Below are 11,965 nucleotides of genomic sequence, written 5' to 3'. Positions count from 1 at the left end.
CTCAAGTCTACAACCGAATTATGCAGAGTCCCTCATTTTTTTTTTTCTTTTCCTTTCACGTCGATGGAGAGTGGCTTCTTCTGGGGCAATCTAGCGTCTTGATAAAAGGGACTCTCCTGGGTTACCTCTGACCGCGCCAGGCTTCTGTATACCCCCAGGGACATCAGGCTGGAGCTGTCCGCCTTCGCTTCACATTCTGAAGGAGGGGAGGGACCGCCCCCGAGTCACATGCTTGCTTGTTCAGAGTACCCTCTTACACATTCCAACCACTCCTGCCCTGCAGTCTCGAGGCCACAGGGCCTTCAAGAAATCGCTCTGGAGAAGGGCATCAAGTATCTGTGGCTACTACGCCTCCCACGTTTCAGCGCGAGCTTCCTACTGGGTGATGGGAGGAGACACTAAGGCTCTCTCGCACTGGTGCACAGCTCGGTTCCGATTTACCCAACTTGGAGATCACTGAGGCACACAGAATTCGGGCGGCAACAGCACCGGCCGATTTTCCGCTCTTCCCCTCGCGTTCTTCCGCCCGCGCCGCCCGCGCCGCCCTAGCCCCCGCCCCCTCGGCCCTCCTTTCAGGAACCAGCGGCCCGGCAGCTCCCGCGCTTCTCCCCAGCTACCCGCAGCGGCCTGCCTTTTATAGGCGCTACAGCCAATGAGCGCTCTCTTTTCCTTCTGCCCGCCCATACGGCCAATCGCCGCGCCCCTTGTGTAATCTTCGGCTCCTCGGCTGCTCTCGGCTATTTTCGTTGTTGCTGGCTTTTTCAGGGGCTGTTCGCTCGCAGCCGGAGACGTTGCTTTTTTTTCCGGGTTCGGAGCCGTTCCGGATGCTCTAGGCTGCCGGATGTCTGATCTCCGGATAACTGAGGCGTTTCTGTACATGGATTATCTGGTAGGTGCGGGTCAGGGGTGGCGTGTTGCCTCTCGGACTTCGACGTGCCCAATGTCCCTCCGCCTAGAGGAACAGCCTTTTTGCTTTCTTTCTTTGGGATGGGATGCCTTTGGGGTTCTTTCTCCCGCAGCAAGCTCTAGAGCTGTGCCGGGACTCGGAGGGGCGGCGGCCGAGACGGCGGGGCCGCCGCTCCGAGGGGGTGGTGGAGCTGACAGGTAAAGGTGCGGCCCGGGCCAGCTGTGCTGTGGGGCGAGGGGCGCGCGGGTGCTCCCGGAGAGATGGGGCCGCGGCGGCTGGGCGTCCCCTGCTCGCGTTCGGGTTCCTTGCTTCTTTCTGCGTTCCCGTAGAGGACTTTTCTTTCCCGGGAAGCAGGAGTTTCCCCCTCTCCCTTTAGTAGAACTCCAGGTACTATTAAAGAGCCATAACCAGAATGGCTTACTAAGTGCCCGGCAGGTCCGGTCATTTGGTTGTTATTAGATCTCTAAAGCTATGACCTGGGTCGCCGCGAGGTTTTAAAAACACATTACCATAAAGTGGACGGGACTAATCTACATCGCAGCCTAGGTAGAAGGGACTGAGTAGGGGCAGGCATTGCCTCACCGTTCCTCCTGCCTTGGATGCACGCCGCTTTTACCCTGTACACGAATTGGATCCCACCTGTGCTTTTTAGGCCAGGCTTATGCTGAGAAGTTTAGGTGGGAAAAGTGTCAGCACAATGCTGGGACTGAACATTACTTTAAAAAGCAGTTGTTTTGTGTGTGTGTGTGTGTGTGTGTGTGTGTGTGTGTGTAATTATGCAAGCACCACGTATTGTTCCAGAAATTATTTCCCCAGAGCTGCATGTTTGTGTTCACGGGGATCCTCATTGACCCTGGCTGTGTTCGATCCTAAACAATTACCAGGTTTACCTTGTTAGCCGGAACCGCTATTGCAATGCAGAGTTGAAGTAGATGGTTAAAAAACATTGACCGTCCTGTCATCTTGTTGAACACATGCAGTTGGCTTCTGACTGCAGATTGGCCCGGCAGAGATTTGCCAGTGCCTTCTAGGAATTACACTTAATTCTGTTCTAAGAAAGACTGTGAATGCTTTCATAGTCAAGAAACGCTGGACAAGGAGTGGTTTTGTAATGTTATTTTGTATTGGGGCTTATTTCCCCTAAAGGTTCCTGGTTTGGTGGTCTTGTGGGGAGGGGTGGTTACTGCAGTTAATGCATGACCTTGTGAATCGAGGGGAGTCAAAAATTCTGAGTTCAAATTCTGTTTTGTTCCTTTGTTGATGTCAGTAACTTCCTCTATCTTTGTGATAAAGGGACATTATCTGCCCATAACGGGAGCCTGTTAAGGGGATTATCTGATTAGGAGGTTCTTTAAAATACAAGTGCCATGTAGGTTAAGAGAGTTGTTGGATGTTTCTTAAAGATTATTTTCTGAATTAAATAACTGATTATTTTGTAGCTTGTCTTATCAAGTACTGTACCATGGCTTTGTCTTGCAGTCTGCCTGAATTAAAGCCAAAGTTTGTTGAGGATAATTACCTAATTGGAAGGGGCTGCCCTTACCTATAATATTGAAAGCTAATTTTGGATTCTAAAGTAGTTTCTAAAAAGGAACTCAAGTGGTTCTGGTATTTTATTATTTTATTTACTGGGTGAGTTTTAAATTTGCAAATTGCATGGGGAAAAAAAATTGGAAGACTGTTTAATTATTCAGGTTAATTTCCTGATGGAGAGTCTAAGGGTGGGTGGAGGAATGTTTGTCGGACTCTAGATTACCTTAAAAGCAGATTATTTCTTTGTCAGTTTCCTAACAGTTTTGTGTCAGAATCAATGGGCCCCAAGTTCGACATGGCCTTTTTGTTATACCTGCCGTGCCCCCATATACCCTATTTTTGAAAAATCATTAGTCACCTTACCTATGCTTTTTAAAAAATCCACAAGTGCAGTGAAACAGCCCCATAAAAATCACTTGGCTCATCACTGGCGGTGAGATAAAAACTCTTAAAGGAAATGAGTTAGTTCTTATGAGTGTGCCAAATATCCTCTTTGAAAAGACTTAAGGAAATCCTTAAACATTAAGTTTAAAAGAAGAAACCCTCCTCAGGTGGTCTTCTGTGTTTACGGTTTGCTTATCAGCTCTCAGAGAAAACGATGTTCCACACACCATTCCTCTCTTCTTGCCTTTCAGAGGGATTCATTTGCTCATACATAATGTTTATATGGTGTTTATAAAAAACCAATTTCTAAAAAATGAAAATCAATTTCATTGACTGTCTGGAATCTAATTTTAAAAATCAGTTCCCAACTCCTTTTACCTACTTTCCAGAGAAAATATGCTCCTTTCATTCTGAGTTTGACTCTTCAGATTTTGTTGAGCTTGTGGACTAGAGTAAGTACCCTGTCTATCGCTTGACAGGAATAATTTGTGTGCCATCTTTTCTTCTTTTTTTCTTTTTAATCGGTGTTTGACTTTCTTATTGTTGCTGTTGGAAGCTGGAAGAGGGGGCTGTGTGTGTGTATGCATTGTTCTTTAGGCTGGATGTCACCATTTAACCTTTTTCATTTGGAGGAGAGTGGAGAGGAAGAGAAACATAGATGTGCTGTTTTTAACAGCTTTCATTAAGATTGCAGATATTAAGACAATTGATGAAGCTCTCTGAACTTAGAGGCTGCTGTTGATTTTTTTTTTTTTTTCTGTTGATTTTTTAACTTAAAAGAAGTGCTCTCAATTAGAGATGACAGATAAGGTGGATAGGGTTTTCATTGATTTCAGTTTAGGGAAATAATGGTAACTTGCTTATCCTAAATAATTATATGTATCGCCCTGTGTCCAATCTTTATTTGTTGAATTGAATGAATATGAGACAGAAGGGACAATTCTTTTCTCTCCAGCTTCTAAAGTAAGACAAGATAAAATCTGTTTGGATTAGGTGTTTTGCTCTGGGGAATGCAAAATGTATCTTTTACTCTTAACTTTAAGATTATCAAGATATTATTTGTTTAGGCTGGGTGGCCATTTAATTATAAAAAAATCTTGGTTTTCCGTTTGACGAGGGAATCTACTTGGCAGGCCACATGCCTTTTTCCAGTTTTCAGGATGGGCTTTAAAGGCCATGTGCACACCTGTCAGGTCTGTAGGTAAAGATTCTGCTGCTATTCAAAGGGCAGTACCAGCATCTTGCTTTCTGTCTCTCTTACAGGTAGAATTAGTAAGACAATGTGTGGAGCTTTTTGAATATGGTAGGAGAAAATAGTCAAGTTATAATGAAAAACATGTCTACCATGTTTTCCTGGAAGGTTGGATAAGATCAACTTCTAGATTCCTTTTGGTTTAGTATTCTTTCTGTACCGATTCATGTTGATTGGCCTGGATTTTACCTTTTCCCCCCTTCTGCCATCAAAATAACAGCAATAAAATTTGTTATGTTTTGTGTAATGCCGCTGATGATTACATGAGACAATGGAGGGAAAGTGATTTATAAAAACAGCACGTTGCTTTTCAGATGTAGAATGTTAATGTGGTTATTTTGCTGATATTATTCTACACCTCCTATGGAATGACTATTACCTTTCAGTGGTAAATAATGAGCTACCTTTTAATTTTTATTTTATTTAAAGTTTTTTTTTTTTTTTTTGATGTGGACCATTTTTAAAGTCTTTATTGAATTTGTTACAGTATTGCTTCTGTTTTATGTTTTGGTTTTTTGGCCCCAAGACACGTGGGATCTTAGCTCCCCTACCAGGGATCGAACCCATACCCCCTGCTTTGGAAGGTAACGTCTTAACCACTGGACGGCCAGGGAAGTCCCTGGACTACCTTTTAAATTAGTCTCAGTATATGGACAGATTTAGAGTGTCATCAGCAAGCAGGAAGTCACAAGACTCTCTTGAGGATTGTTTAATACCTATAAAAATAAAACCACCTTCGGATATTTTCTTTAATCCATTTAACAAATATTTATGGGACCCCTGCTTTGTGCATGACCCTGAAAGTCAGAGCCGATGAGCCCCCTGCTGGGATCTCCTTGGCTGTAGGGCTGGCAGGCAGGTAGGTGGCTCTACAGGAACCTGTGGCAGGACAGTTGGGTAGACACAGGGGGAGGAGGCTGCCTCTGATGAGCTCCTTGGCTTGCTGGTAGGGTTCTCTCTGCTGCTTGGGTTGCTGGTAGGTTTCTCTCTCATGTGTTTTTCTTTGTTTCACTGTGAACTAAAATGCAAAGCTAGGCCTGAAAATGTGACAACTAAAAGTGCTTCATTAGTCTTGGATGCTAATTGTTAGATAATGATCATTGCACCTCTGTATTGGGTTTGGGATGTAATAAGGCCAGGGTTCTAGTTTTCTTCCTTGTATAGGCTGATGAATCTGGTCTAGTTTCTTGGTCACAGGCTGTACCTGTCATTATAAAAATTTGTGTCAATAGGGAAGATCAGGTGAGAGAAGGTAGGTGGATCGGCACAAATCCATCACCATTTGCAGGATACAAACCAAGGAATCAACCAACCAAGAACAGAAACTCTTGATGTACACAGAGCTCTCAGGTTCTACTAAGTTGTAAGTGAGCCCATTCAAAAAGAGGAGTGAAGGCACAGTTGTGACTTCATCTGATGTTATGTTGTCTTAAAAGTGTGCTGTTTTTGACCATGAATGACTATGAACATTATACCTTGTATGTTCTGACTATGTGTAAAATAATGACATAGGCCACATATTTTTAAATTTTAACTGCAGCTGGATTAGTCAGTAACGTAGATATTCTTTTATTAACAAATCATAAGATAAAAATAGTGGGGATACAATAAACAGTTCTCTTATCAAAAAAGTTTAAAAAATATCCAGACCATGAAACAGGAACTGCGATATAAAGCAGTACTTCTGGTTCTCGACCTTCTATTGTTCCAGGCTTGTAGAACGAGTCGCAAGAGAGGACACATGGGGGACATGATTCCTGCCCTCTGGGAGCTTGCATTCTGAAGGACGCCTAAGCCAGGTGCTTGTAGGCGTGCTGGGGGGTGGTGAGGGAATTAAGCATAGGAGTTATGAGGGTAAGATCAGTTAACATTTATTGAGCACTTGCTGTGGTGCCAGATAATGTAAGTGCTTTCCACGTGTAATGCATTAAACCAAGGCTCCGAGAGGTTGTGTAATTTCCCCAAGTTCACACAGCTAACAAGTAATAAGCTGGGATTGTGGCCCCAGAGCCCTCCCTCTTCACTGCGTTCCTTCCAGCTTGGTGTTAAAGCTGTTGGAATGCAGTTGAAATTTTTACAGTGTATTTCATGTAAATACCATGCTGCTTCTTAAGGTGCCAGGAGCAGGCTGACTGATGTTCCCACACGCTCGAGGACTTGGCTCTGCTACATGACTGTTAAGGAGAAGGCCGGATGGAAAGAGAACTGTGTTGTGTCCTGAGCCTCCCACCCTGTAATGTCCTGACTCTGGGCACTGAGGTGGCCTTCACCATCCAATGTTTCATCAAGTGACCACAAATGGGTTCCAGGCACCCTGGTACTCCGCTCCCTAGTGTCACTTCAAGGGCACCTTCAGGGCCACAAGCCCCAGTCATCTTTTGAAGACTCAGAAGTCCCTGAGACTCAGAATCTATTTGGCAGTTTATTTGAAGTCTGCTCTGCTCCTTAGCCAAGTGCTGATGGGAAGTGGGTCTGTGCCCAGCAGACACTAGGCCCCAAGTAGCCTTTTGCTTATGGATTTCAGTTGGGCAAAGTCTCCTGATGACATGAATTCTAAAGCGTTTGTTTTTGAGGTAGACTGGAAGGAAGAAAAGATTTTTAGGGAATGTCTGGCAACTGCATTTTAGTTAACAAATGCTGATACTTCTCACAAATTGAGTTAATGGTGGGCTTTTATTTTGGAGCCTGCAGTCCCTCAGTTATGCTGTGCTCTGCCCAGGCATCTCCTTAAATGCTTCTGGTGTTTGGTTGAATCTAAGAAGTCCAGTTCTTGTTGACCCTCATTTCTGAGTATCAGCAAAGTGTTTGAGCACATTTACTTCTGGCAGGGCTGGCTTCGTGGGCATGTGGCTTAGAAGGGCCCCCATGCTTGGCTTTATGCTCTGTGATTACCATCTTGAAACTCTTAATTTTGGGTGCTTTGCGAACGTTTTCATCACTGAATCTGTAACATGTATCAGTGCAGGATCCCTGACTATCTTGATCATCCTTTTATCACCAGAATTGAGTCTGGAGCCCGGTAAATAAGGAACTATGTACCAAGTACTGTGCAAAGTGTTTCACTTGCATCACCCAATTTAATCCCCCCAGCAGTCCTGTTAACCAGATACTATTGCCTTAGAAAAGAGGGAGCTTAAGGCTTTGTGAGGTGGGGTAATGGCCGGGACCACGTAACCAGTGGAGTGTCAGGGCAAGCGTACGAGCCTAGCTTGGTGGATTCCAAGCCCATGCACGTAAGCATGGTTCAGTACTGCCAACCTAACAATAATTAATAGTTGTTGAGAGGATGAGTGAGTGGGGCCATGTTTCAGGCACAGGGCTGGAAATTGAGAGGTCGCTTGATTGCTGCTGTCACCTGGGAGAAGTCCTGGGAACTCAGACAGCCCCGCTTCAGTTGGGGAGGTACATGTGTTTGTACCTTAAGGTGAGAGAGTTTGCTCACCGATTTTGCTTTTGTTTGTTTACCCACTCTCTCCTTCACCCCGTGCATTAGCATTGGCACTCTGCTCTTTGACTCACAGCCAAAAGCACATGATTTTAACAGTAACTAAATAGGAACTAAAAGTTGGATTTGCAGGACCATCTCATTTATCAGGTTCCTTTGTCCCTAGCTTTGCTGGGAATGGTTCTGACTTCTGGATTGCTTCTCTCAGGGTTGAGGACTTAGATCCTAGCAACTGGGGCCATGGGTCCCCCAGAGGGATTCCTGGGGGTTCTTTTTTCAACAAGATAGCTGCTTCTCTGGCCTCTCCGGAGGAAGCAGATGACAGTCTGGAGCCATCCCAGGACCGTTGATTGAGGCACAGAAGGCCTGCACCTGTTCCTAATCAATCTGCACATGGAGTCCGGAGCTAAAGCAAAATAAAATTCTTTCAAAGTTTTATTTTTAATAAATACAAGTATTTGAAAAAGTACAGAAAATAAGAAAACACATTTTTGTGTACCTACCTCCCTGATTGAAGTTGTTAGCATTTGGCCATTTTAACTTCAAAACTCTGGTGCTCTTAAAAAAAAAAAGAAAGAAACTTTAAGGCGAAAGCCTTCTGCTGTCCCATGCTTTTCTTCCTCTGTCCTTCTCAGTGGTGACAACTATCCCAAAGCTAGTGGGTAGCATTCTCATGTGTGTTTTTGCATTTTTATTATATTTGCACGTATGCATAAACAATATATAGTATTGTTCTGTGTGTGTTAATTTTAAAGGAATTGTAGCAGACCATCCTTATCTTCCTGAAACTTGTTTTATTTCTCTAATGTATTTTTTGTTGTTGTTGTTGTTTGCGGTACGCGGGCCTCTCACTGCTGTGGCCTCTCCCTTTAAGGAGCACTGGCTCCGGACGCTCAGGCTCAGCGGCCATGGCTCACGGGCCCAGCCGCTCTGCGGCATGTGGGATCCTCCCGGACCGGGGCACGAACCCGCGTCCCCTGCATCAGCAGGCGGACTCTCAACCACTGCGCCGCCAGGAAAGCCCCTCTAATGTTTTAAAGGTTAACAAATGTTATTGTATGTGTCTGGAGATATTTATTTTACAGTTCTAGTTTGGATATTACCATTTCTGGTTTTATATGTAGAGATCTTATTTGAATTTTGTGAGAAGCTCAAAGAAAAGAATAGGTGTTGGTTTTGAGGCATGATTTTGCATGTGTGTGTTTACTTGTTTTTAGTTCCACACAATGACTCATATAAATTGTTTAATGACATTTTATGTGACTATCAGTCCTTTATGATTCAGTTGATTTTACAGTTTAGAGCAGTCATTTTGTAATCATATTAACACATGTACATATATATTCTTGCCTGTGTAAGGAATGAGATTATTTTGGTAACATATTTATTATTAAAGTAAAAGCGTGAGGAAATTTGGAAAACACAGCCAAGCACAATGGAAAAAATATATATCTGTAATCCAAGCAACCCACAGAGATCCGATTAATATTTTTCAATCCTGAATTATAATGAAGATATAGTTTTATAACTTGCTTTTTACACTTATGTTTAAGTTTCTCTTCTGCAACATTAATTTTCTGCATTATACCCATAAACCATAATTTTCTTAACTAATCACCTTTTCATTGAATATTTTATGTTTGTCTAAATTTTTGTTTTATTTTGTTAATGTTTGTTATAAATAATGCTGCAGTGGACATTCCATATAAACTCTTGGATTTTTTGTGATAGTGTATTGTTCTATGGTTTCAAAAAGAGGTTTCAATGCCAAGTAAGTTTGGAAACTGGGTCAAACAAAGTTAAACAAGTTTATTGTATAGCCTTTAGTATGCAAATGTACATGGTGCATCTCAAAAAGGGAGATTATTACATGCAGTGTTTCTAATCCTTTGGAGTATTTTTATGATCATGTTCTAGTAGATTTTATGCAGGGTCAAAAGGTACCTGCATTTTAAAGCTTTGACTTATGGATTAAATAAGTTAATAAACCGTGCCTGGATATAATCAGCTGCTGTTTGTTAAGTTAAAGTTATGTAATAGTAAAGACGGTGATAATGATGATAATTAATATTGATTGAGAATTTACTCTGTCCTAGATTCGGCAGGAAGTGCTTAATATACATTCACCGTTTGTTCGGTCTTTTCAGCCACCCTCTGAGAGGTGTAGGAACTTGTTTTCTTGTTTTATGGTTGACGAAACTGAGGGTCAGGAGAAATTGAGTAGTCCCAGCTGCCTCATTTGTTATGAGGGTTGGTGACACATCCGTAATCTTAATCTGTACGTATTTTATTTTGTGATAGAGAAGAAAAAGTTTGAAGTCCTGTATTTGATTCCTAGACATTCCACCTGTTACCTGAGTAATACAAGTTGTTTTCCAAATGTCAGTCCATAGCAAAAAGGAAAAGTCAGAGTGTTACAAGTCATTGTACATTTAATTTATAGTCTTAAAAATATGAGATTATATCTTTCCAACTTTGTGTAGATATTAGAATATGCTGTCTATTCTGATGATAGTGAACGGTAGTATCTCTCTCTCTCTCTTGCTCTCAAAATGTTATTACCTGTCAGAATAAAAAGATGACAATCCTTATCCATCCTCAGGTTTGTATGTATGTATATATTTAGAATGTACTTAATTCTAAAACCCCAAATACTGGGAACCTGGTCTAAGACAAATTAATCCGAACTACAATTTCCTCATTTGAAAAATTCAGATAGCATCAGAGCCTCTGTGATGACTATTGATTATTAAGTGTGTTTTTTAAAAAATCGCATTATAATTTCTATACCGATTGGTGTAGGAGTCCATATGACTCAGTATAATGGCATTAACAGAAGGGGGGCAAGTGTAGATAAAGCGAGTCTCTCTCTTTCTCCTTGTGTATGTCTTGGATTCTGCCCTCCGCCTGCCCCCCCCCCCGCCCTTCAGTGACACCGTGGGGATTTTTATACTCTCCAGAAATGGCAGAGTACAATTTTTGTGAAATAATGTAACTAAACATTATGTTGGAGCACATACTTTCTTGTACATTTTAAGAGCTGGGCACAAAAGATTTGTCCTTGACCTTGGATAAAACATGTTTTTTGTCTGTTCTGCAAATTACTCATATTAGGACTTCTAGTCCCCAAAAGAATGTTAAAGTTAATTTTTACTATCCCTTAATTTTTATTTCCTTTTTTCTTCTCTGATTCAGGTATTTTTAAAGATAGTAATTTTGACTAGTAAATGAGAATCTTATTTGCAAAAAAACTTTTAACATAGGGCTGCTGTAGGGTTGAATGAGAATGTTTATACTGTACTTCATGAAAATAAGGTGTTACATAAAGGTAATGTGCACTTATTTTTTTCTAATCAAATTTTTTATTCACCAAATTGTTGTCTTCTTTTTAATTGAAGTGTGATTTGCATACAGTAATGTGTACAGCCTTAAAGGTACAGCTAGATGAATTTATATGTACCTGTGTCTTGTAACCACCCCAGGTGGAGATGTAAAACCTTTCTAATACCCCAGAAGGCTCTCTGTGTTCCTTCCCAGGCAGTATTGGTTTTGCCTGATTTTGAACTTAATATAAATGGAATCACAGCTATGTATTCTTTTGTGTGTGATTTCTTTCACTCAGCATGCCTGTGTAATCCATCCATGTTGAGTGAATCAGTAGTTTGTTCCTTTTAGTTGCAATGCAATATTGTATGAATAAACTATTACTAACCTATCCATTCTATTGTTGATGGGCATTTAGGTTGTTTCCAGTTTGGGGATATTTGGAATAAAGCTGCTACAGACATTCTTGTGCATGGTTTTGGTGGAAATAAACGCTCATTTCTGTTGGGTAAAGTAGAATTTCAGGTTCACAGGGCATACATATGTTTAGATTTACTAAATACCACCAAACTTTTTCCAAAGTGGTTGTACCAATTAGACTTGTACCAGTAGTGTAAGAGTTCCAGTTATTCCGTATCCTCATCAAGTCCTTACATTGTCACTCCTTTACTTAATCTGATGAGTGTGTACGCTAAAGAAATGTAAAGTTGTCCAGAGCTACATCCGTGTGTTCAGGCATGAGAACAATATAATACAAGAGGATTATAAGGCAGATTTTTTTAATTCGGAGAAATTACTTGGCCATAGTCTGAAATTCCTACGTTATTTAGTTGTGTGATTCATTTGAAAATCCTGAAACATTGAAGAGGTACTATGGAGGTTGGTTGACCTGATTGTATTCCTGGCTTTGAAACAACTAAGTGTGAGGTTTGGGCAAACCAGTCAATGTTATTGTCTTAAATTTCTTCATCTATTGAAAGGTGGGATTAATTAGATAATCTTAAATGTTTCTTTTATTTCAGATTTTTTCCCAGTCATCTTGTATCCTTCTTGGAATAACTTTCTTTTTTCCATTCTTTGTAATTCTTTAAGTGATCATAAATTTGCCTTTACATAATTA

General features: G+C 41.4%; 1 protein-coding gene across 3 annotated transcripts in view; it reads left to right on the top strand.

Annotated features, from left to right (window-relative positions):
• Positions 1-579: 579 nt before the first annotated feature.
• Positions 580-11,965, top strand: part of ARL15 (ADP ribosylation factor like GTPase 15) — a 425,781-nt gene continuing 414,395 nt past the window's right edge. For 2 of the 3 annotated variants that reach the window (XM_059062869.2, XM_067030971.1), the window contains exon 1: positions 742-889. In XM_059062869.2, the coding sequence (XP_058918852.1) occupies positions 842-889 (48 nt within the window). In that variant the 5' untranslated portion in view covers positions 742-841. Of the gene's footprint in view, positions 890-11,965 lie in introns of all 3 variants that reach the window. The other variant, XM_059062870.2, reaches the window with a different exon arrangement.

This window comes from Kogia breviceps, chromosome 4 (assembly GCF_026419965.1).
Source record: "Kogia breviceps isolate mKogBre1 chromosome 4, mKogBre1 haplotype 1, whole genome shotgun sequence".
In the NCBI taxonomy this organism is placed as follows: domain Eukaryota; kingdom Metazoa; phylum Chordata; class Mammalia; order Artiodactyla; family Physeteridae; genus Kogia; species Kogia breviceps.
The sequence above is the reverse complement of the archived record's forward strand: the minus strand, read 5'-3'. Positions and strand labels throughout refer to the sequence as shown.